Here is a 26,594-nt window from a genome sequence, read left to right on the forward strand (position 1 = left end):
TCAAGACCAGTGCAACAATTTCAAAGGGGGGAAAAGTGTTGTGACTCGTCGATCATTCAAAGCGCCGCCGCGCAATTACGCGCGTCCTCTACGTGCGGCCTTGTCTGCCAGCCATGCAGAAGCTGCGCCACCTAAGCGGCCAGCCGAGCGGCGGCCGCTAGACTGGAACTCAGTGCTTATTCGAATGCTAACGAGTACACATGTCAACTTACTCTGTGACTTGTATGTGTTGTTGTGTCGTTCCGAAATATATGTGTTAAACTTGATGTTCTAACAGTTGTATACATGGAAGAAGTCTGGAGATACTAAAAGGTATCAGATAGATTATATAATGGTAAGACAGAGATTTAGGAACCAGGTTTTAGATTGTAAGACTTTTCCAGGGGCAGATGTGGACTCTGACCACAATCTATTGGTTATGAACTGTAGATTAAAACTGAAGAAACTGCAAAAAGGTGGGAATTTAAGGAGATGGGACCTGGATAAACTGACTAAACTAGAGGTTGTACAGAGTTTCAGGGAGAGCATAAGGGACCAATGGACAAGAATGGGGGAAAGAAATACAGTAGAAGAAGAACGGGTAGCTTAGAGGGATGAAGTAGTGAAGGCAGCAGACGATCAAGTAGGTAAAAAGACGAGGTCTAGTAGAAATCCTTGGGTGACAGAAGAAATATTGAATTTAATTGATGAAAGGAGAAAATATAAAAATGCAGTTAATGAAGCAGGCAAAAAGGAATACAAACGTCTCAAAAATGAGATCGACAGAAAGTGCAAAATGGCTAAGCAGGCATGGCTAGAGGACAAATGTAAGGATGTAGAGGTTTATCTCACTAGGGGTAAGATAGATACTGCCTACAGGAAAATTAGAGAGACCTTTGGAGATAAGAGAACCACTTGTATGAATATCAGGAGCTCAGATGCAAACCCAGTTCTAAGCAAAGAAGGGAAAGCAGAAAGGTGGAAGGAGTATATAGAGGGTCTATACAGGGGCGATGTACTTGAGGACAATATTAGGGAAATGGAAGATGATGTGGATGAAGATGAAATGGGAGATACGATACTGCGTGAAGAGTTTGACAGAGCACTGAAAGACCTGAGTAGACAACATTCCATTAGAACTACTGATGGCCTTGGAAGAGCCAGTCCTGACAAAACTCTACCATCTGGTGAGTAAGATGTATGAGACAGGTTAAATACCCTCAGACTTCAAGAAGAATATAATAATTCCAATCCCAAAGAAAGCAGGTGTTGACAGATGTGAAAATTACCGAACTATCAGTTTAATAAGCCACGGCTGCAAAATACTAACGCACATTCTTTACAGACGAATGGAAAAACTGGTAGAAGCCGACCTCGGGGAAGATCAGTTTGGATTCCATAGAAATATTGGAACACGTGAGGCAATACTGACCCTACGACTTATCTTAGAAGGTAGATTAAGGAAAGGCAAACCTACGTTTCTAGCATTTGTAGACTTAGTGAAAGCTTTTGACACTGTTGACTGGAATACTCTCTTTCAAATTCTGAAGGTGGCAGGGATAAAATACAGGGAGCGAAAGGCTATTTACAATTTGTACAGAAACCAGATGGCAGTTATAATAGTTGAGGTACATGAAAGGGAAGCAGTAGTTGGGAAGGGAGTGAGACAGGGTTGTGGCCTCTCTCCAATGTTATTCAATCTGTATGTTGAGCAAGCAGTGAAGGAAACAAAAGAAAAATTTGGAGTAGGTATTAAAATCCATGGAGAAGAAATAAAAACTTTGAGGTTTGCGATGACATTGTAATTCTGTCAGAGACAGCAGAGGACTTGGAAGAGCAGTTGAACGGAATGGATAGTGTCTTGAAAGGAGGATATAAGATGAACATCAACAAAAGCAAAACGAGGATAATGGAATGTAGTAGAGTTAACTCGGATGATGCTGACGGAATTAGATTAGGAAATGAGACACTTAAAGTAGTAAAGGAGTTTTGCTATTTGGGGAGCAAAATAAGTGATGATGGTCGAAGTAGAGAGGACATAAAATGTAGACTGGCAATGGCAAGGAAAGCATTTCTGAAGAAGAGAAATTTGTTGACATCGAGTATAGATTTAAGTGTCAGGAAGTCGTTTCTGAAAGTATTTGTATGGAGTGTAGCCATGTATGGAATGAAACATGGACAATAAATAGTTTGGACAAGAAGAGAATAGAAGCTTTTGAAATGTGGTGCTACAGAAGAATGCTGAAGATTAGATGGGTAGATCACATAACTAATGAGGAGGTATTGAATAGAATTGGGGAGAAGAGGAGCTTGTGGCACAACTTGACTAGAAGAAGGGATCGGTTGGTAGGACATGTTCTGAGACATCGAGGGATCACCAATTTAGTATTGGAGGGCAGTGTGGAGGGTAAAAATTGCAGAGGGAGACCAAGAGATGAATACACTAAGCAGATTCTGAAGGATGTAGGTTGCAGTAGTTACTGGGAGATGAAGCAGCTTGCACGGGATAGTGTAGCATGGAGAGCTGCATCAAACCAGTCTCAGGACTGAAGACCACAACAACAACAACATCTTTCAATTGCCGTCAATACTATCTCTTTGAAATCTTTCCACAGCTTTTCTGTGCTTACATGATCAGATTGGAAGGAGTGAAGACTGTCTCTTAAAAATGTGTTAACTTCGCATTTCTTTTTGATAGTTGTAGATGTTACGGTATTCAGCCTAGCAGCAACTGCCTTGTGGTTGCTAATCCCTGTATTCATCCCAATACTCCCTATTTGTCCAGGATTATTTGTTGCTAAGAGGTTCATGAGATCTGTAGAGGCTTTGGCATTCTCCCTCTGTAAATCTGTGAATTTCAGTGCACAAAAATGATCGGGTGGCGACAATGTCAAAGAGGATCTCCGAGTCAGCGAAGGAGAAGATCGTTTGTTTTTGTTTGACTTCTTGAAGTCTTTCCGGCTGGCAGAGGAAGATTGAGATGTTTGTTGGATGGAGGGATGTAGGAAGTCTTTGCGAGAGTATTTCTTCTTTCTTTTCCTTCCTGACGGTCGTGTATCAGGTGAATTTGCCCCGGGAGACAGATGTTTGGTGGTTTGTCGCACAGTTGGACAAGTTGACGATGATGCTACCATGACACTGGGTGATTTCACAACCACAGTGCTGAATTTGAGGTCGCATGTCTGCATGGCCATGTCCTTCATTAAGTGAGATGTAGCAAGAACAGTACTGTAAGTGCCAGATGGTAGAACTGTTTTCAATACTCTTGTAACCAAGCCAGACATATAAATGTATCAGTCGATATAATTGTAGTATGTCCAGTGAGTTTGTTAAGCACATTGTGGAAAGATACATTCGCCAATGCCAGGTCACATTGCAAAACACCTGCAGCAGATTTAAGGGTGGCCATAGACTTCAGTTGTGACAACCAGCCGATATTTACAGCAACCTCTCCAGTCTACCTATTGACAACAACTGTGTACATCCTGGTTTTCACCTGGACTGTTGTCTACCTAATGTGGTACCATCTTCACTCACCATTCAGCTAACAGTTGAGTTTTCAGTGAACAAACTGACTGCATATGGGTGCACTGAGATGATGTATTGTATTCCAGTGCTTGCCAATTGAACTTACAAACAGTGTTGTCCTGCACTTAATGTATGAGTTATTCAACAAAATTGCAGAATACTGTGTTGGCCTGGAGGTATCCACTTCCAATTTTTTTTGTTTTATGTATTTCCAGGAGAGTGAGCAACTGTTTCTTTCTGTGATTTATTTGTAAATAATTTGTGCTTCATAAACTCTTTGTTATTGAAGAAGCAGACTCACAACAAACATTCCTGGGAGAAACTCACAAGTACTCAATGTTGTAAAACAAAGAAAGAAGCCATGTTAGTAAAGTATGAGAACAGATGATGATATTTTGTGTTTAGGCCGGGAGAGGATGATAACAGGATGGACAGGGAAAAAAAAACAGGCATTTAAAAATGGCCTAGAGTGCATTTCAGAAAGTAAATAGGGTTTTAATACTAAGCTTTCAACATGTCTGAAAAGAAAAGTTTTTACTTATGGTAGTGAGTCATATACTCTTGATGTAAAACCCAATGAAAGCTGAAGGTTGTTCAGTAGGCAATGGAGAGATGCACACTGAGATTTACTAGGAGAAGCTGGAGAACAAACAAATAGATCAGTGAATAGCCGTATTTTTTTGACTGTAGTGAAAGTAAAATGGAAGTGGCCATGACATGGAGCAAGCAAATAATGATACTTAGACAAAAGAAGTTCTTTGCTGTTTTTACTGATGACTCAGTAACTACTCTTGCAGATAATAACTGATACTTAAAATTTATTCTTAATCTTTGCTATTTACTCTGTAATGAGTTTTAAATGTAGTCACAATGATCCAATATGGCGTTACTTTAGTTTACTACATTGTAGCTGTAGGAAACAATATGTATGTGAACTGCACGATGAATGCTGCAGTAGTGATACCAAAATTATTTAGGGCTTCAGCAATAAAAATTGGATAATATTGGAACAAATAAGCCCCCAGTCACAAATATTAAGTCAAAATTGACCAAGTTTCGACGCTACTATGTGCGTTGTCTTCAGAATTAAAGTAACTGTTCTAAAACATATTAGGTATATAATACATTAATAAAATTAAAGTTTGTACTGACTGGAAAGAGATGCAGTACTTACAGGTCACATTTTAAAAAATTTAAGCCGGAAGGGTGACGTCATTCTGAAGATGACGCTCATAGTAGCTTCTAAACCTGGTCAGTTTTGACTTAATATTTGTGACCGAGGGCTTATTTGTTCTAATATAATTCTGACATGGTCACTGAACCTTAGCAGCTATGTTCAAAGTTTTAAAAATTGGATAGTTTTACCTGGAGTTTTTTTTCTGCCTACAGGGAGTTCTGTCATCTGTGGAACGTCTTCGGACACAGGTGCAGGAGCCTTACGAGCGCCTGGAACGACAGACCCGAGTCCTGGCACGCCTGCATGCCACTTCTGACACACTGCGTCATGCAGCAAGAACACAACATCTTGCCCGAAAGCTTGAAGCCCAGGTTCAGGCTGGGGATATAAGCAAGGCTGCTCATTCCCTTAATGAAATTGGTAAGTTGTCTTACCATAAGTGATGCAGCGAGGTTTCTTGTCTTTGTTGGATGCCAGATAATGATTGTGGGAAAATGTGAATATCAGTAGAACTGCAAATAGAAGCAGCTTTCTATTAGGTTGGTACATAAGTTCGTAGCATTTTTGTTTTACATGTTGATATTTCGGTTGATATGGGTTTATTTATTATTGTTATTTTTAATTTGTAATTCATTGTTGCTATTTGAGTTTATGTATTGTCATTTTGGCATTCGGAGCTAGTAAGTGGAGCAGTGGACGCTAATGAAAGGAGTGCCAAGTGGAGAAAATCAGAACATTTCTGACATTTTCTTCTGCTCAAGTTCAATAGAGGGATGACAGAAGCAGAGGCAGCCAAATTGTGTATCTGGTGGAACAGTGATGGTGGGGTGTACTATGAATTGCTTCCCCAAGGTGTAAACATCACTGTTGACATTTATTGCCCACACCTGAGACATCTTGCATATGAAATCCAAGAATGACAACCAGGAAGATTGTGTGAAGTGATGCTACTCCACGATAATGGCCACCCACATTTTGCTAGACTGCGTTGGGAAGTCATTCTGCACCCACCTTATTCACCTGATCTCACACCCTTAGATTTTTCAGCATTTACACTGTGTATTCAACAACCTTCAAGGAACTTCCTTTCCAGATGAAAGTGAACTCCAAACATGGCTCGACAAATTCTTCGCTCAAAACCATATGATTTGCTTCTTCACTCAGAACCACATGATTTACACAGTTGTGAAATTGAAAAGTTACCTCAGCATTGGCAGACAGTTTTAAATAGTGAAGGAGAACATATTATTGATGAGTGTAGTCTCTGTTGTGTATATCTGCTGTGTTCAGTAAACTTATGGGAAAATATTACAGATTCATGCATCAACCCAATACAAAAACCTTTAGGCTATTGTAACAGATAATAACTGAACAGTATGTGTTTGCTGTCAGGTTTTAAGCATTAAACCGAAAAATTCTATCAGTATTATCTGCTCCTTATAATCTTTCTTTTTCTCTGCTGTAGACAGATTAATTTTGCTCATGCTATGAAGCAGTCATATAGCAATTTTCTTCAAATGTCAATATGGAAAGTTCTTGCAGAATGCAAATAATCTAGGAGTAAAAATCACAAGTCACCAAATAATAGAAATAGTAAGTCGTTGACAGGAACATAAAAATAGTTTTCTAGCTTTATGGGGAAGCCATTTTTGAGGAGGTAGAATTTGTATGCTGCAATGAGTTAAGGATTTCTTCACACAGACGAGTATACTTCTTTTGATTTTCATGCTTTCTCATTATCCTCTCACCCAAAAGGAAAACAAAAAAAGCACATAGAATGTGACAGCTATAAGTAGAACAGAGTAATTGGAAAGGCAAGAATAACATTCATAGAAACTTAAAAGGACTGTCTTTTGGGGCAGTGTTGTTGACAGTAAATCACACACTTACAAGCTGAGGTATAAACTCATGTTTTAGTATCAGTGTTTGCTTTATTTAAAATTATAAGAAAGGAAAAGATGAGCAGTAGATAGTGAAGCTAAGACATAAACAGAAAAAAGGGCTTTTTACACACCCAGTCAGAAAATTGTTCACTACAGACCTCTCAGGAAGAGAACTTTTCACATTGAATAAAAAATAGCATAGAAAAGCAACAAATTATGTGTTTTTAGTGACATTACTTAAATATTTATTTACATAAAACATTACAAAAATATGTTTTTTTTTATGTGAAAGAGAATTTGTATGATTCAAGTGTGCTGTTTTGGAATTACTGTCTCAGTCACAGTTTTTATGTATAAGGAAAAAAATATTTATTTAAATAAAAATCTATTCCCTACTGATAGATAAATAAACACATACTCTTGCTTGTACTATTACAAAGCAAAAAAAATGTTGCTTCTAACTAGCAATTTGAAGCCAGAAAAAGAAAAATGCAGATTTGTGATTTAAATAAACTTTTGGATATGTGTTCATGACATGTAAGCCACATAGTATTGTATGTATCTACGCCTTTGATTTTCAATTTTTGAAGAGGCAGTACCTATTTATCCTGTTGTTACCTTTACTTTAAATTTTGAATGCATTGCAGACTAGTAGACTTGTCACATTATGAAATTACTTTTTTGGTTTTCAGCTCAGTTGGCAGAAGATGTTGATCTTACAGGCCTTGAAATGCTAGAAGCAGACCAGCGAGCAATACAGAACCATCGTGGTCAGGTTGAACAGAAAGGGCAGGCTTTACTGGCCCAGGGTCTTTCTACAAACAACAATGGCCAAGTGAGTATTTTGACAGTTCTGTGGTTGGTACATTAACATCTGTGTTACTGGATATTTATTCCAGTTTACTTTTCAATTTTGATCTCACTTGTCAGCTAGTAAAAGTTTAAGAGTTGTTTCAGCTTTGATCTCACTTGTCAGCTAATTAAAGTTGTTTCTGATAACCACAAATGAAGGTAAAGTCATGAGGACTGTACTTACGGCCTGAGACAATTGGGTGATTTCATGACAAGTGGTCTAGTTTTAGAGATGTTCTTCATTTGACTATCGCAGAGATTGTACAAGTTTTAGGTTCAGGTATGCTAAATGATCAAAAGGGTGTATGCAAATTTATTGTTGACACATTTTAATACTTTCTGAATGGAAGCCTCATAAGTGGCTTCAATTTCAAAAAAAATTGATTGACACTAGAAATAACTATGGATACTGGCTGTGTAAGGTTAAGGCAAGATACTGGAAAGTGGATCACTGGAGACTTAAAGGTTATGAGTGAGGTGTAGGTGAGGGATGGTGCTGGAGGGAGATGAAAATAGATGAGCAGTTCAATGAGTTGAAGAGAAAGGAAAAAGTAGAAAGTTTGACTGTATTGACCTTAATGTTTGAGGGTGGTGATGGTAATCTCTAATGATCATAGTTTTTACTATGATTGTGGTAGTGAGGTGTTGGTGATAGCAGCAATAGTGGGGAATCATGGTACAGAACTGCGCACTGATGTTGCTGAAGTACACCATCTCTTCTCACCTCCAGCCTGAGTATATTTGTCTGCTTTCTGCTACACTTAGGAATAGTCTTACTTTTTGTCAGTTTCCATTCTTTAATACCATTTTCTATTGATACATCTTCATCATCTACTGCTTTTCCGTCCATATGCACTAGTTTACCTATTTGCAGACTCAACAGCTGAAAAATCATCCTATATATTGTTTTACTGCTGTTCAGTAACTTTCAAAAGTATGCACATCGCAAAGTAACAATGTGTTGCCGTAGAGCAGTTACCTATGTTTGATACAGTTGTGGGATTCAGTTTGTGTTTTGGAGGAAACACGAAAAACAGTTCAGATAGTAAAGTAGGATTGTTTGACTGCTCAAAGAGCTCTCCTGTACAACACGTAGAAGCACCCTAATATGGGACTGTAACGTCCCTCCCCTGTATGTCTTCTCGTGCTTCATTGCAGTAGTTTAGTTTACGGCGATCAACTTTGGTAAGGGATTGTTTGTGTTGTAGCAGCATATGACTGTTGCATGAAATGAAAAAATGTCTCTTTACTTGATGAACATCAAAGTTCCTCAAATTTAAGTGAAAAAGTTGCTTTCAAAGGATAACAGTACATATTATTTTTACTTTGTTTATTGAATTCATAATGTTATAATATTGTATCACTATTGATAATAGATAATACTGACACACTTTTTCCACTGCAGATTCTTCTTTATCACTCACTACATATTTCATTCAATTTTGTGGTTTTTACATGCAGGCTGAATTGTAATATGTGAGTTGTCTTTTTTAGTTTCTAGTGCTGAAGATGGCAGTTGTTCAATCATTTGGATGTATTTATATATTTTTTTAAAGTTATGTCTGCGGTTCTTGGTGCTCTGATTCACCAAGATTTTGTCTTCTATTGCTTTATAGCAAAAAAATACCAGTGGCAGCATTAATGTTAACTATGTTGAATCACTACAATTATTTAAATATGTAATGTGTGTTTCACAGGTGTGTACAGCTATTCAGGTTTTCCACAGTCTTGGAAACTTGCCAACTGTAGTTGAAGACGTTCTTACAGCTGCACAAGGTCGTGTAGCTTCTGCAATTGACAGAGCTCTGGATGTACAAGCCTTGAGCCAAAGCTCCATGGCTGACATCAGTACACCAGCAGGACGAACAAGGGGTGAGCAATACTTTTGGCGAAAACAAATGACATTTATCGACTAGATAAGAAGTTAAGCCTTATGACTACACTTGGTATAAATGTTTCTTGATGTGATTTTGTTACGTCATGATTTTAAAACTATATTAGTGAGTTTTAAAAGGTGTCCACTGTTGATATGCTTTATTCCTCTCTTTTTTATTTCTTATCCACGCAGCTGTATTTATTGTTATTGTTGTGGGTTGGCAGGAGAGCCAACACCGTGATACTAGAGGAAGCAGAAAGGCACGCGTTTTAGTTCACGCAGGCTGACGTGAGGTCTGGAACAGGACAAGGAAATTAGAATTTAGAAAAAACGGACGTAGCTGGTGGGATACTTAACTTTAATCCATTAATGGTGAACGTCGCTCTTGACGGTACATAATTACAGTATCAATAGTAACTGGTAATGGCGCCTTGCTAGGTCGTAGCAAATGATGTAGCTGAAGGCTATGCTAACTATCGTCTCGGCAAATGAGAGCGTATTTTGTCAGTGAACCATCGCTAGCAAAGTCGGTTGTACAACTGGAGCGAGTGGTAGGAAGTCTCTCTAGACCTGCCGTGTGGTGGCGCTTGGTCTGCAATCACTGATAGTGGCGACACGCTGGTCCGACGTATACTAACGGACCGTGGCCGATTTAAAGGCTACCACCTAGAAGTGTGGTGTCTGGCAGTGACACCACATTCCTCCCCCGCAAATCGGCGGACGGTTGTGGCATAAGGCTTCTGCCCGCCGTGGGGAGGACCCCATGTTGACGTATGCGACGAGGTGGGCAGCCTAATAACAGGCGAGGCTGTGCCACCCGCACCCTGCCATTCGGACCGCGGGGAGCTGTGAAACGCCTGAAAACCTGCTCCAGGGTGCACGCCAACATGCGGTGTTTGCGCCCGCAGAGAGACAGGAGGTGCCGAAGGGTCGGCCTCCATCGGGCCGGGTCACCTGACGGGCGAAGACGACATATGGTCCGGAGCGGGCAAAAGTTCTATGTCGGAGAACAAGCGATAGGCGGCGCGTGACCCAGGGAGGCGCCCGGCGGTTGCAGCGACGCGTCCACTGCGGGTGTCGCCGACGGGAGAACAGGCGGCGGCGCGTCACCATGGGGCAAAATTGAAGGCAGCGTCGATAACACCTGGGGCTGAGGCGAGCCAGTAGATGGGTCCCCAGGGTGCTGACCGGACGGCACCGTCGCTGAAAGCAGACGGGGAGCGGCAGATCCCGTGCGATGACAGAGGTGCAGCTGATTAAGATGCCGACGCACCTCACCAGAGGCCCCCAAAACCAGATACATAGCGCGGCCGAGGCAGCGAAGAATGCGCCCTTCGAGCCAACGCCGTGAACCTCGATAGTGGCGGTAGTAGACAACGTCGCCTGGGGCAAAAGCAGGTGTCTGCTGTTGCACAGGAACCTGATGCGGCGGATGTAGCAAAGACATCAAGGTTCGATGAGGGCGACCGTGGAGCAACTCAGCCAGCAAGCGACCATCTCGGGGCTGAGAGCGATAGAGGACAAAAAGAGCAATAACGCGTCCTCTCCAGAATGCGACTCTTTCAACTTCAACATCTGTGACTTGAAAGTCCTGACCAATCGTTCAGTGGCACCGGTTGACTGTGGCGAAAATGGTGCGGAGGTCAGATGTTGAATACCATTGGCCTTGCAGAATGACTGAAATTCTGCGGACATGAATTGTGGGCCATTGTCGGAAACAATAGTCTGTGGAAGACCTTCAATGCAAAAGATAGCGGATAACGCTTGGATGGTGGCAGATGACGTCGTGGAAGACATCTGGACAACAAAAGGAAAATTACTGAATGAATCTACCACAACCAACCATCGAGCATTCCAGAATGGACCAGCAAAATCGATGTGTAAGCGTTGCCAAGGGGAAGTGGCTTTTGGCCGTGCAAAGAATTTCCGCAGCGGTGCTGATTGTTGTTCGGCACACACCATGCAAGAAGAGCACAGATTCGTAATCGCGGCATCGATTCCGAATCAAGTACAGTGCTGACGAGCAAGTTGTTTCGCTCTCACTACACCCCAATGTCCTTGGTGGAGAAGCTGTAAGACAGAGGACTGTAACGAACGTGGGACCACGACCCTGGACTGATCATTATCAGAACGCAACAGCAAAACACCACGTCGTACAAAAAGTCTCTCCTGGTGAGCAAAAAACCGGCGAACCAACGGATCCCCGATCCGTGACTTTGACAAGGGCCATTGCGTAGCAACAAAACGCAGAACAGTAGCAAGGACAGGGTCGGCAGCTGTGGCTGTAGCTACATGACGAAAATCAATCGGAAACGATTCGACCACGTCATCGGTTTCCGAATCAATGAACATGCAAGCAAGTTTGGAGGAATCGAATGCTCTATCCTCAGCAACAGGCAAATGGGACAACGCTCCGGCATTTCCGTGCTTAGCAGTGGACCGATACAAGATACTGTAGCGGTACTGCGAGAGGAAAATAGACCAGCGAATGAATTTCTGCGCTGTACATGGAGGTACAGGCTTGGTCGGATGAAAAAGCGATGTCAAAGGTTTGTGGTCTGTGATGATGGTAAAGTGAAGACCATACAAGAAATCATGAACAGCACCGATCCCGAAATCCGATGCATCCACCATCAACAAAAGGGGCTTCCGGGGATCAAATGGCATAAGGCAAGTATTGGAAAGCAACGCCGATTTCAACTGGCGAAAGGCGCGTTCGCATTCCGTCGTCCAGACGAAAGGAACACTTTTACGGTGTAAGCGATGAAGCGGAGCTGGAATGGAAGAGGCCTGTGGAACATAGCGATGATAATAGTTAATTTTTCCCAGCACACTCTGTAGATGCTTCAAATCAGTGAAACTGCAGGCCCGGTATCGAGCTGGAATGGTATCACTTTGCCGTTAATGTCCAAGTCCACAAAAAGTTTATTGCCCTGCTGACGACAAGAGCGACTGTCTCGTGCAACGTGAACTGACACTGGTACAAAATCATGTGCGACTTGACGGGAGCTCCGTCGATGTCGACGCACACTATTTGTGGGACGAACACAGCCACTGTTAGAGAGAGTGGCACTGGGAGGAGTGGAATGAACTATATGAATTTCCATGGGCGAAGTGTCGCGAGCCTGAGTATCCTTGGTTCGATTCTGATTGCGGCGTGAAGCAAAGGGCCTGGAATGGTTTTGAGCTTCTGATCTGAACTTTTTCTGGCAAACACTTTAAACATGTCCTTTTTTATTACAGTAAAAGCAAATAGCTTGGTGTGACGGGCAATTCTCACGCGAATGTCTAGTAGCACACCGCAGGCATGATTTTAGCACTGCGTTTGCTTGCCGGCGCGGTACACGTGGCTGAGAGCCTGGCGGCAGCGGTACGGCCAGGCGCGAGGACTGTTTACTGTTCCGTGCAGCTCGCCCGGCGGGCCGGTTAACCTGACACACGGGTGGCGAAGTTTCAAATGATTCCTGAGCAAAGTCAAGTGTGTCCTGCCGATCCAATATGTCCATCACTTGTTGAAGGGAGCGATTGACTAGTTTCAAAATCTGTTCCCGTATACAAACATCAGAAACGTTCTATGCAATTGCATCACGTACCATAGTATCTGAATAAGGGAGTCCACATTGACACTCAAAAGCACAATCCCTAGTAAGGCCTTGCAAGGTTGCAACCCACTCCCGATTAGTCTGACCTGCCGTACGTTTTGTACGAAAGAAGGTATACCTTTTCGCAACTACATTGACTGATTCTTCGAAATATGCATCTAATGCAGACAAAATTTCTTCGTAGGACAGAGTTGCTACGTCGCGTCGAGGAAATAATTTGACTATCACACGGTACGTGGTCACCCCGACGGAAGATAAGAAAAAAGGCTGCTACTCGTTACCTTGAATGCTGTAGGCGGTGAGATGGAATCCAAATTGGCGTGAGCACTCCGTCCAGCTTTCCAGTGCAGCATCAAAAGGACGAAAAGTTGGTGCAACTGCGTTTTGTGGCTGCGTTAGCGGTGGAACGGCGGCTGCCGCATCATTTGCAGCGCACGATGACCCTGGACGAGCTGTCCAAGGGCATCCAGTAAGGCCTGCGTCTGCTGATTCTGTAAGCTATAAAATTCGGACAGTACATCTGGAGATGGTGGCGAAGCCATTACACAAGTAAATCAGGGCAGTATACTTAAGAATGCAGTGTTGCCTCGTCGCCAATGTTGTGGGTTGGCAGGAGAGCCAACACCGTGATACTAGAGGAAGCCGAAAGGCATGCATTTTAGCTCACGCAGGCTGGCGTGAGGTCTGGAAGAGGACAAGGAAATTAGACTTTAGAAAAATGGGCGTAGCTGGTGGAATACTTAACTTTAATCCATTAATGATGAGCGTCGCTCTTGACTGTACATAATTCAGTATCAATAGTAACTGGTAATGGCGCCTTGCTAGGTCATAGCAAATGATGTAGCTGAAGGCTATGCTAACTATCGTCTCGGCAAATGAGAGTGTATTTTGTCAGTGAACCATCGCTAGCAAAGTCGGTTGTACAACTGGAGCGAGTGCTAGGAAATCTCTCTAGACCTGCCGTGTGGCGACGCTCGGTCTGCAATCATTGATAGCGGCGACACGCGGGTCCGACGTATACTAACGGACCGCGGCCGATTTAAAGGCTACCACCTAGCAAGTGTGGTGCCTGGCAGTGACACCACAGTTATGAGACACCAAAGTCCTAATTTGTATCAACCAGTGCTGGGAAGACACAAGGAAAACCTCATCTTATCATAGAATACAAATAATCATATTGTTTTGTGTACCATTCCTTCCTTCTTATATGCATGCAAACAAGAACACTCGAAGGACCATTTCACATTTCTTACTTGTATTAAATTTTGTTGCACTGCCATTTATTGACATAGGAAGATAAGAAATATAATTTTGTCTGGGTAGCTCAGTGTGTGAATCTACGCATGAAATATTTTTCCTCATTTATGACTCACCTTGTATATACAACTCGTTTCACCAAAATCTGGACAACTTTAATTGTCCCTTTAAACACTATTTATTAGCAAAAGATTAAATATTACAAAACATCCTTCTAAATGGTATATATAGAACCTCTGGAGAGCACATGCATGACATAATGCCTGTTGGTCAGTGTTGGTGAATGATGTTGGTAGTAAGATATGGTGGAGTCTCTTCCAGCTACAGTTCATATGTAGTAATCCTAGTATATTTAAAACAGAACGATTGGGAGGACAAAATTCTGTAGACTAAAACATATCAAAATCATATTCATGCTAGATTTCTAGTGTTGGCTTGTGCCCAGTCTCGCTGAAAACCATATGGAGTTCCAGACATCACTGTTTCCATCCACAGTTTTGCTACACTCAAAGTAACATCCAGAAAAAGCTTCTTTGTTAAATGTGGAGGTAGGACATGACCCTATCTGAACACAACAGTTAGCCTATGAAGGCTGGTGGAGCCAGCTTGCACTTGGCTACCACAGGGTCCCAGTCTTTGCAGCATCTTTTCCCTTTCATTGTGCATGTCTATCCTCTTGCTATTCCTTTACTCCTCCTGTGGGAAAATGTCTGGGGTGTTTTTGGGTATCTGTTCTGCATTTTCAGTAGCTGACATAAGAACAGTCTCAACAACATTTTTCATTCCTTTTTTTGCTTTCTCTGTTCGCCTTCTCCTATCTTCCCTCCACTTCAGTGTTTGAGGATCCTCTTTTCTTCTTTCTCCATGTGCACTCCTCAGGCCAACCCGCATATCTGACATGTAACAGGTGATTGTATAATGTGTAATTCCCAACTCAGGGTCAACAGGTAGGGTTCACATGTACTCCCCATGTATAGGCCTGGCCCAGGGAGGGGTGATTACCTGAGCTGCTACCTTCCATATGCTGATTTGTCCCTCTGTCAGGTGTTTGGGATGTGTGACCTGAGGTGTGAACAATCACCTAAGGTGGGTGAGACACCCCTCTGAGGGGCACAGGGGGGAGGGGGGGGGAAGGAGTACACCATTGGAAATGCTAGCAATCATGGGGGATTTTCTCGCAATGAGCCAGTCGATCAACGTTGCAGTCCACGTCTGCGAAATGTAAACGGATTGAAGCTCCCAATTCAAAGACCCTACAAGCTGCACCACGATTCCTCATGGTTTCACATACTGAAGACAGTCAATGCTTTACAACAGTAAATTCATTTCTTATTCAGAAAGGTGTTGATGCAATTGTCAGCCCTGTGAAATCCTACTCTCGTTTATGCAATAGCACTTTCCTTTTGGAGACTGCTCCTGACTCTCAAGCACAACTATTGCTTGCCATTTTGATTCTCCATGGCTATCCTGTGACCATAGAACTCTGAATTCTTCCCGTGGTGTTACTTACACTAGGCTTTTCAAAAGCCTGACCAAGGCAGAAATCCAAATATGTGTCTCTGATCAAGGTGTCATTGCTGTCCATCGGGTGGTGAAAAAGGTAGATGTATCCTTAGTGCCCACACACACTTTTTTCCTCACCTTTGATAGAGTGGTGCTACCGTCCAAGATCAAAGCAGGCTATGAAGACATCACAGTCCAGCCATACATTCTGAACCCCATGCGCTGCTACCAGTGTCATCATTTCAGCTACTGTCGAATGTTTTGTCGACACCTGGCCAAATGTGTAACTTGTGGTATGGATGCACACGAGGGCAATTGTCCGCCTTATCCTCCCCACTGTACCAACTGCAATGGTGGCCATCCGGCCTCCTCTCGAGATTGCCCTGTTTATCTCGATGAGCGGGCTGACCAGGAGATCTGGGTAAAGAAAAAAAGTGCCTAACCAGGTCACTCACAAGTTATTGGCCAGTCACAAACCTACGTTCTACCATCTGGCACTGACAGTACTGATCTTGCTACATCTCACTGCATGAAGGACATGGCCGTGCAGACATGCAACCTCAAATTCAGCACTGGGGTTGTGAAATCACCCAGTGTCATCGTAGCATCACTGCCAACTTGTCCAACTGTGCAATAAGCCACCAAACATCTGTCTCCTGGGACGAATTCACCTGCTACACAACCATCAGAAAGGAAAGGAGAGAAGAAATACTCTCACAAAGACTTCCTACATCCCTCCAGCCAACAAACATCTCAATCTTCCTCTGCCAGCCGGAAAGGCTCCAAGAAGTCAAACAAAGGCAAACGGTCTTCTCCTTCGCCGACTCGGAGATCCTCTTTGAAATTGTCGCCACGTGACACCCATACCCAACCATTTTTGTGCACTGGAATCCACAGCTTGAATGAGGGAGAATGCCAACACCTCTATAGATCTCACGGAGTAGGATCCTCCAGCCTCTGCACCCTGTAGCAATGTGTCTTTGAAGACTGGCACTCAGCAGCCAATGAGGTGACACCCCTTCATTTTTTCCCTCCTCCCCTTTCCTCATCATGAATTTTTCTGTAGAACGTTCATGGCCTTGTGTCAAACAAAGAGGATTTACGGCTGCTCTTAGATTCGCAGTGTCCACTTGTTCTCTGCCTCCAGGAAACAAAATTGCATCCTCACAACCGTTTTGAGCTCTCGCATTTCTTTCCAGTCTGTTCTGACCTTTCCCCCAAGAATTGTTTTCCATCTCTTGGAGGAGTCCTGTTGTTCATATGGGATGACATTCATAGTCAAACCATCTTCCTGACTACCCAACTTCCAGCTGTTGCATTTCGCCTTTACCTTCCTCACTTGACCTTTTCTCTTTGTACCGCTTACATCCCTCTGTCATTTGATGTCACTAGGGCAGGCTTCCTTCTGCTTATTGGGCAACTACCTCACTCCTTTTTGCTGCTCGGTGACTTGAATGCGCACCATCCCCTTTGGGGTTCTTCCAGAACCTATCCGAGAGGTGCCCTCTTGGCTGACCTCAATCAGTTTAACCTCCTCTGCCTTAACACATGAGTACCCATGTTCCTTTCAGACTCCACCTATTCTCATTTGGACCTATCCTTCTGCAGTGCCCAGCTTGCCGATCGTCTCGTGTGGTCTGTTCTCTCTGACACATACCCGAGCAACCAATTCCCATGTGCTATCCGTTGGCTGACTCTTACCCCAAGTATGTGTACACCCAAATGGCAGCTTACTAAGACCTACTGGAGGCTGTACTCCTCCGTGGCGACATTCGACGAACAACATTTCCCCAGTTGTGATGACCAGGTGGAATATCTTACAAACATTATCCTTACCATCACAGATTGTTCCATTCCTCGCACTTCCTGTTGACCACGCCATGTCCCATGGACTGAGGCGTGCCACGACGCAGTTCATGGGCAGAGACGTGCTCTCTGCATTTTTAACCATCATCCTGTGATGGCAAACTGCATTCATTATAAACGGTTGCGTGCACAGTGTTGTCGCATTCTTTGGGATAGCAAAAAAGCTACCTAGATTTCATTCACTAGTTCTTTTAACAGTCCCACCCCCTCTTCTGTCATGTGGCCCAACCTTCGATGGCTCTCTCGGACCAAGATCCATTCCCCAATTTCTGGCTTGAGAGTAGCAGATGATTTCATAGTGGCCCCTATTGCTATCTCCGTCAACTTGGGCCATCATTTTTCAGAGATTTTGAGCTCGTTCCACTATCACCCAGCCTTGCTCAAGCGATACCCGTTTCTTCTAAGAATCATGAGTTCTACAATGCCCCTTTTACTATGGGGGAGCTAGATCATGCTCTCACTTCATCCCAATCCTCCGCCCCAGGTCCAGACAATGTTCACATTCAGATGTTGCAGCATCTTTCCCTTGTGGGCAAGCACTTTCTGCTTCATACATATAACCGCATGTGGGCAGAAGGCACGTTTCCCAGATGCTGGTGTGAAGCCACTGTCATACCCATACCTAAGTTCAGTAAGGGCAAACACCTTCCTTCTAGCTAACATCTCATTTCTCTCACCAGTTGTGTTTGCAAGGTGATGGAATGTATGATTCATGCGCAGTTGGTATGGTGGCTCAAGTCTTGTAGTTTTCTAACCACTGCACAGGGTGGATTTCGAGCATGCTGTTCTGCAGTTGACCATCTCGTCACTTTATCCACCCATGTCATGAATGGTTTTCTGTGGAAATCCCAGACTGTAGCCATGTTTTTTGATTTGGAAGAAGCGTATGACACCTGCTGGAGGACTGTTATCCCCTGTACTCTCTACACATGCGACTTCCATGGCCGCATGCCCCATTTCCTTCAAGAATTTGTAAAAGACCGAGTTTTCATCAAGGTACATGTGGGTTCTGCCTCGTTGGACAACTTTATCCAGGGAAATGGTCTGCCTGAGGGTTCTGTCCTGAGCATTATCCTCTTTGCTGTCACCATTAACACTATAATGGCCTGTCTCCCACTGGGCATCTCTGACTCCCTCTTCATTGATGATTTTGCCATCTATTGCAGTTCTCCACGGCGTCTACAGCAATGTCTCGATCGTCCTCACTCATGGAGCATTGACAGTGGCTTTTGCTTTTCCAGTGACAAAACTGTTCAATGAATTTGTAGCAGTGCAATTGGTTTCTTCTATCATCTTTACATATTGGGCCTGTTACTCTTCCGTACGTTGAAACCACAAAATTCCTGGGGCTCACGCTCAATAGAAAACTTTCTTGGTACTCCCACGTGTGTTACCTAGCAGCCCGTTGTATACAGTTCCTCAGTGTCCTACGTGTCCTCAGTGGTACTTCCTGTGGAGTAGATCGCACCACCCTCCTCCGTTTGTACTGGTCCCTTGACTGTTTTAAACTAGACTATGGGTGTTTCCTTTATGAGTCTGCATGTTTCTCCCTCTTAGGCCTTTTCAATACTATCCACCATTGTGGCATCCATTTGGCCACTGACGCCTTTTGCCCTAACGCAGTTGAGAGTCTGTATGCAGAAGCTGCCAAACTACCACTGTCCTACCGCTGTGACTTTCTCCTCAGTATGGGGCACATCCCTCTTCTCTATTACCACCTTGAGTTTGCTTTCAGCTATTGCTCAGACAGGTTAACTTCACACTACCTGCAACTTTCCTGGTAGGTGTGAACCTTGGCTTCATGCGATGGCCCGTGTTCACATTGGCCTTCATTCGCTTCCTAAGGATGCTATTCCAGCCTAACTCTATCGCCTTCAGTTTCACAACCTTCGCACGGAACTTCGTGATAGTACCTTTGTGTACACGGATGGCTCATGGACTGACCGGGGTGTCAGGTGTGCTTTCATCATTGGTGCCGAGATTTTTCAGTATCGGTTTTTGGAACACTGCTCAGTGTTTACAGCAGAGCTTTTTGCCCTGCATCAGGCCACATAGTACATCCAGCGACACAGGCTTTTCAATTGTGACATCTGCTCAGACTCTCTCAGTGCCCTTCAAAGTGTCTGTGTGCTGTACACCATCCACCTCTTAGGGCAACAGGTCCAGGGAAGCTGTCACTTGCTCGCTCCTTATGGAGCCACTGTGGTGTTTACGTCTGCCAGGAAACGAGGCCGCCAACACTGCTGCCAAGGCTGCAGTCCTCATACCTCAGCCCGCTAGTTCTTATGTTCTCTCCAATGATCTCTGTGTGAGTCATCTATCAGCAGGTGGTGTCACTTTGGCATCACCACTGGTCCTCCCTTCATGGGAACCAGCTCCGAGTTATTAAGCCTCTCCCAGCAGGTTGGATTACCTCCTCTCGACCTTCTCGCCACAAGATCATTTTAGCTAGGTTGCGTATTGGGCACTGTCTTTTTAGCGATCGCCATTTGTTAAGTGGTGCTGCCTCACCACTTTGTGCTCATTGTGCTCACCCTTTGATGGTCTGCTATTTCCTGATGGAATGCCCCTTTTTTAACGACTTACATTCTCTTTTGTGTTTGCCATGTGAGTCATCGGCCGTTTTAGGAAACAATGCGCGGGCTGTTGACTGCGTTTTACTTTTTATCCGTCATAGCAATATGGCAAAGACCATTAACTTTTTAGTTCAGGACCTCAGTTTCTCTATGGTGTTTTCTATAGAACTTTCTCCATATCCCGTTTTTTAGCTGTCTTCTCTCCCACCGGTTGGGATTAATGTGTAGTTGTCTTTAACTCCTCTCTTTGCCTTCATGGGTGCATATGAACCTGGTTGTTTTTGCGCCCTAAAACAAACCAAATAAAAGAAATCCTGGTTTCATTTTCAGTGAATTCTCCAACACACTAATTATAATTGTGTAAATGTATTTTTATTTTGCTGTTCTTTTAATACTATGATCACAAACTAAATCCACATTTATCTTTGCAGCTGGTCCTGGACGTGCTGCCATGCCATCTCCAGGAAATACTTCTGCATTCCGCACCCGCTTGTGGTCATCGCTTGAGCAGCTTTTTGAGTCTGTATACTCTGAGTGTGCGAAGGTAGAAATACTTCTTGTTTTATAATTGTTCATGTTTAAATATTTGTATCTGAAACTCTCAGTTGGAAGTAACACAAAAACCTTGCTGTTTGGAAAATTGCCCAGCCAGATCAATATCAATTGCCTTCAACGACCTTTGCACAGGTACACTGTGCCGCCAATGACGACGGTAACCTAGACATCGCAGAGGCATTGCTGAGGCAAGTTAACACAAGTCAATATCAATTGCCTTCGTACACAGGTACACTGCGCCACAGCATGGAGCGTTATTCGCTCTGCGAACATCGAGGAGTGCGGAAGAAATATGCTCACTATTTTTATTTACTTAAATTTGGCATATTTCGTGTCAGTACCTTTTCCGTGAAATGTTTACAAGATGATATTTGTCTTGGCTTCAGTCGTCTAGTGGAAGTATGATTCCACAATGCAGTTTCGTCGGCTGCAGAAATGACCTGGTTCAATGCATTTGCCTCATTTTTGGTGCTTCAAATACCATTTCTTCGAATGTGGTTTCTTCTTAAAGCTTATATAAAAAAAGTAGTAACATAATTAATTTTTTCCTGTTCACTAGCAAATTATTATGGCGGCAACCTGCACATTGTTCTACCGTCAACACACACCAAGTGTTCACTGCCGACTGACTACAGTCAAAGACGACTCCAGCGTCAAAGACATTTTACACAACACACAACCTTCCACTTGTAACCAGTCTCTTTGATATTCTTCGTCACATCTACTAATAGTAATCAATATGCTGTCACTCTCAAAAATATAAGTAAATTAGCATAAAATAAGGCAAATTACAATTTAAAAAATTCTGACAAAAATATAAGAAAACATTTACAATTTGGTATCGATAAATCCGGTAGAAAATAACACATCTCCCAGATCCATTACAACTGCTCCCCAGGGCTTTTGTTGTGAACATATACAACAAAATCCCGACCACACTCAGTAATGTATCTGTATTACACAATTAGTACATTAATGATGCAGTCTGATAACCTCTTCCAAATTTGGACTCTTTGAATCTGTGGATTTGTTACTGGCTGTTGTTGCAATGATCCTTCCCCATCAATCTTATACACAAAAAATTCAAGTAAAGAAATTATTAACATGACAAATATACATGGCATAAAACATACATGAGAAATATTCTAAAATACAGCATACAGATTGAAAATAATAGTAAGATCAAACTCTTTTGCTAGAATAAGATATCTACAACCACTTCTTTGGTCACACTGTGCCAACTGGTTCTCATAATTAAATTTTTTGTTCCCCATATTAATGTTAATTTCATTTTGCTTACATATTGTACAATAAAAAATGATACTGGGCATATATAGTGTAGTTTTTCTCTCTATATATATTTGCCTTTTATATAATAGAGGGAAACATTCCATGTGGGAAAAATATATCTAAAAACAAAGATGATGAGACTTACCAAACAAAAGCACTGGCAGGTCGATAGACACACAAACATACACACAAATTTCAAGCTTTCGCAACAAACGGTTGCTTCATCAGGAAAGAGGGAAGGAGAGGGAAAGACGAAATGATGTGGGTTTTAAGGGAGAGGGTAAGGAGTCATTCCAATCCCGGGAGCGGAAGGACTTACCTTAGGGGGAAAAAAGGACAGGTATACACTCGCGCGCGCGCACACACACACACACACACACACACACACACACATATATCCCTTTACAATTAAGGCATCCTCGAGTAGAATGAGGAAACGGAGATCTCACGAGCAAGACTGGGCTCCCAGCGGATGTAGCGGTTGATAAAGCCCTGCTAGCTGCGCGCGCATTCACGCGCGCAGGGAGACTGGATGGGCGTCATCCCTTAAAACCCACATTCTTGCGTCTTTCCCTCTCTTTCCTGATGAAGCAACCGTTTTTTGCGAAAGCTTGAATTTTGTGTGTATGTTTGTGTGTCTATCGACCTGCCAGCACTTTTGTTTGGTAAGTCTCATCATCTTTGTTTTTATATATATATGATACATCAGTGTTATCTAATTTTTTTGCAATTATTTATGTACACTTGACTCTCTACTGCAATATTACTACAAGTCACATTCTTGTGAAGAGTACTTTCGCTCCCCACAACATCAGTATAAAGAACAATAAATTGCTCATATATCATGAGGCTTTATCTAAAATTGGTTTTGAAACTTATACCTTTGCATGCATGTCCTCACATGCATGACCTCACCCACAGGGAAGACTTAGCTTCCAAAAATTAGAAAAATTCAGAAATGCTCACTATGGAGACTTTTTTTTGTAAAAAAGTAAAAATAAATCTTTCTCTCATTCTTTGTTACAACAGTGTTTTTTCATCAGTTTCAATTAACATGTGACTTCAAATTATTAATTTATACATGCAAATATACATACTTGGTTGCACAGGTAGTTTTGTTCCAGCAAGCATATTTCAGTGGAGGACTTTTGTTTTAGATGAAAATAGGTTATTTAAATTTTGAAATTATGATTTCTGTTTATATAGTTTCAAAGAGACAACATTCCTAAGACCAAATAATTTCTTTGACTTAGGGTATACCAAACGATAAGCATTAGGGTGTGGATTTTCTATGACTTCAAAAGGCCCAATATAGATATCAAAGAATTTTTTAATTTCTGAAGTCAACATTTTTGATTTTTCATGAGATTTGACCACAACAAGATCCCCAATTTTGAAAGTAGTTAATTTTACCCTATTGTTATGTCTTTTATTCCTTTTTTCCCCTTGTTTCATCATAGTTTCCCTGACAATATCTTCTCTCTCTTTCATGGTTAAAGGTGTACATTTAGGAAATTCAATAAGTTCTGATATAAGATTTGGAGGTCTGATATTAAACATTATCTCATATGGTGAAAATCCTGTGGAACTATGTTGTAGGCTATTCATAATATCTTCAAAATTTCGAATGTGCTCAAACCAGGTTGGATGTTTATGGCTACAATAGGTTCTGCAAAGTCTCCCAATTTCCCTCATATACCTGTGCGAAATAATCTCTTTCAATTTTTATTATAATTTCATGGCTAGTAGCTTTTTTCACTGGATATAGTTTAATTAATTTTGAAAATACATCTGCCATAACGACTATGTAACAATGACCACCTTTACTCTTTGGTAACATTCCATATAAGTCCACAGCAATAAGATCTAAAGGTTTCTCCGGAATAATGTTTTGCATCTCTCCACCACATCTTTGATTGCTCACTTTCACTCTCTGACATTTGTCACAGGTTGCCAATTCTTTTCTTACCTTCTTTCCAATATTGTAAAAATAAACGTTTTCTTGTATCTTTTAAATAATAATAATAATAATAATATTTATTCAACATCGAATAATCAAATACAATCCCTAGAAATAATACAGTTTCAGGACATCATACAGATTATTCTTCTGAATACGTCAGTTTATAAATTACAAACTAAAGATTTGTTTGTATTAATAAATTTTACATTTTGATGGATTTTACGTCTGGTAGTATACAATCACGATATTACAAATAATTTTTTTTATCAACATTATATTAGTTGTAGGTTACTTAAAACTATGAGCTTGACATACTTATGAAAGACTTTTGATACAGATATAATACTCGTCTAGGGAAAAAAAAGGGTTTTCAATTAGAATTCTTTTTAGCTGATCTTTTAATTTGATAGCAGGAAAGGTTGTGAGACTTTTTGGTAGGGCATTGGCTAGCTTCAGTCCAGCATGAAGTGCATTTTTTTTCATATAAAGCTGTTCTGTGGCTATTTACATGGTATCTGAACTTTTGCCTTGTTTCATATTGGTGCAGGTCACAGTTGAAATTTGGATTAATTGTTTTCACAAGCAATATAACTTTCAATATGTACACACCTATAATGGTAAGCACACCTAATTTTGGGAACAGGTTCCGACATGATTCTCGAGGTTTGGCACCACAAATAATTCTGATAACTTTTTTCTGTAGTATTAAGAATGTACTTAGGTTGGCTTGAGTTGTTGCACCCCATATTTTTTGAATGCACTTCTGTATCCCACAATGGCCAAAACTTTCATGTATGTAAATAATCAGCTTTTCAGCATCTGCCTCTGGCCGAGACAGTTTCCAATTATCAGAACCTACATCTGTTCTCCGAAATAAAATCCCCTTATGTAATTTGTAAAATTTATCAAGTTTCCCCTTCCCCCTTCTTGCCTAAACATTCTTTGATTAATTTCCAACTTTGATCTAAATTTTGATTTTTCCTAATTTTGTTACACATAGCTCTAATTGTTTTCTCATTTTCCACCCCTTTCAGGTATCTAATTTTAAATTGCTTTTCCTCCTTTTGTTCAAAAATCTCCTTTTTTCCCATACTTGGTAACCTTGAAAGTGAATCAGCTACTACATTCTGAGAACCTTTTATGTGCTTGATTTCAAAGTCAAACTGTTGCTGAAATATTGCCCATCTGGTCAATCTACTGTGGTATAATTTGCACTCTTGTAAGTAACTCAAAGCTTTGTGATCCGAAAATACTATGGTTTTATGTCCAACAAGGTAAATTCTAAATTTTGTAAAAGCCCAAAGAATTGCCAAAAGTTCCTTCTCTGTGACTGTATAATTTTTCTCATGCTTGAGCAACACTCTGCTTGCAAATGCTATGGTACAATGTATCTTAACTCCATTCTCTACTCTTTCTTGAAATAACTCTGCTCCAAGCCCATAATTACTGCTATCAGTGTTCAAACAAAATGGTAAATTAAAATCAGGTCTGTGTAATAAGTGTTGCTTCCTCAACTCTTGCTTAATTTTATCAAACTCTTCCTGACAACTTTTATCCCAAACCCAAACAGTGTTTTTCTTAAGTAACTGACTTAAACATGGTACATTCAGACTCTGATCACTTATATGTTTTCGGTAATAACCACATAACCCAAAGAATGACTTTAATTGTTTTTTAGTATTAGGAATAGGAATTTAGGAAATTGCTTTAATTTTTTCTGGATCTGCCAAAATTCCCGTGTCTGTGACAACATGACCCAAAAATTTTAGTTCAGAAACTGCAAACTTACATTTCTCTAATTTCAATGTCATCCCCCCTTTTCTAAGTTTTTCACAAACTGACTTCAAAATCGAAAAATGTTCCTCCCAATTTTGCCCTGTAACCAAAATGTCATCTACATAAATTATCAGTTTAGATGCAAGTTCTTGCCCCAGTATGTGATGTCACCGCCAGACACCACACTTGCTAGGTGGTAGCTTAAATCGGCCGCGGTCCATTAGTACGTGTCGGACCCGCGTGTCGCCACTGTCAGTACTTGCAGACCTAGCGCCACCACATGGCAGGTCTAGAGAGGCGGACTAGCACTCGCCCCAGTTGTACGACGACTTTGCTAGCGACTACACTGACGAAGCCTTTCTCTCATTTGCCGAGAGACCGTTAGAATAGCCTTCAGCTAAGTCCATGACTACGACCTAGCAAGGCGTCATTAGCCTTACAGTGATTGTAATTAACCGTATCTGAAGATAGTCTAATTTGTATAGTCAAGAGCGATGTACCACAAGGATGCAATAAAGTTAAGTATCCGAGGAACTGCATATTTTTCTCTATAGCATTCATCAAGTATCCTGTTCCAGAACTCACGCCAGCCGGCGTGTGTGTACGCGTGCCTTTCGGCTACCTCCGAGTGGCGTGGCTGTCTTGCTACGCCACAACACAGTACATGATCCAAAGCTCTTATAAATATGGAAACAGAAGAATTTAACCCAAATGGCACAACACAATATTGGTAACTCTTACCATTGTACAAGAAAGCAGTATATTTCCTAGAATTAACCGAAAGTGGTACCTGATGAAAACCCGAAGTTAGATCCAAACTTGACATATATTTTATATCTGTAAATTTATAGAGTAACTCATTAATATTTTCAGGATGGTCTGTGTGTCTGAACAAAATTTTGTTTAAGTGT

At 41.7% G+C, this 26,594-nt stretch overlaps 1 protein-coding gene across 1 annotated transcript in view; it reads left to right on the forward strand.

Moving 5' to 3' along the window:
• LOC126100695 (conserved oligomeric Golgi complex subunit 5) overlaps positions 1 to 26,594 on the forward strand; it is a 146,235-nt gene that overhangs the window by 48,551 nt on the left and 71,090 nt on the right. The window contains exons 4-7 of the mRNA XM_049911310.1: positions 4,897 to 5,104; positions 7,260 to 7,402; positions 9,117 to 9,291; positions 20,531 to 20,643. Of these exons, the coding sequence (XP_049767267.1) occupies positions 4,897 to 5,104; positions 7,260 to 7,402; positions 9,117 to 9,291; positions 20,531 to 20,643 (639 nt within the window). The remainder of the gene's footprint in view (positions 1 to 4,896; positions 5,105 to 7,259; positions 7,403 to 9,116; positions 9,292 to 20,530; positions 20,644 to 26,594) is intronic.

Source organism: Schistocerca cancellata, chromosome 9 (assembly GCF_023864275.1).
Source record: "Schistocerca cancellata isolate TAMUIC-IGC-003103 chromosome 9, iqSchCanc2.1, whole genome shotgun sequence".
NCBI classification, from domain to species: domain Eukaryota; kingdom Metazoa; phylum Arthropoda; class Insecta; order Orthoptera; family Acrididae; genus Schistocerca; species Schistocerca cancellata.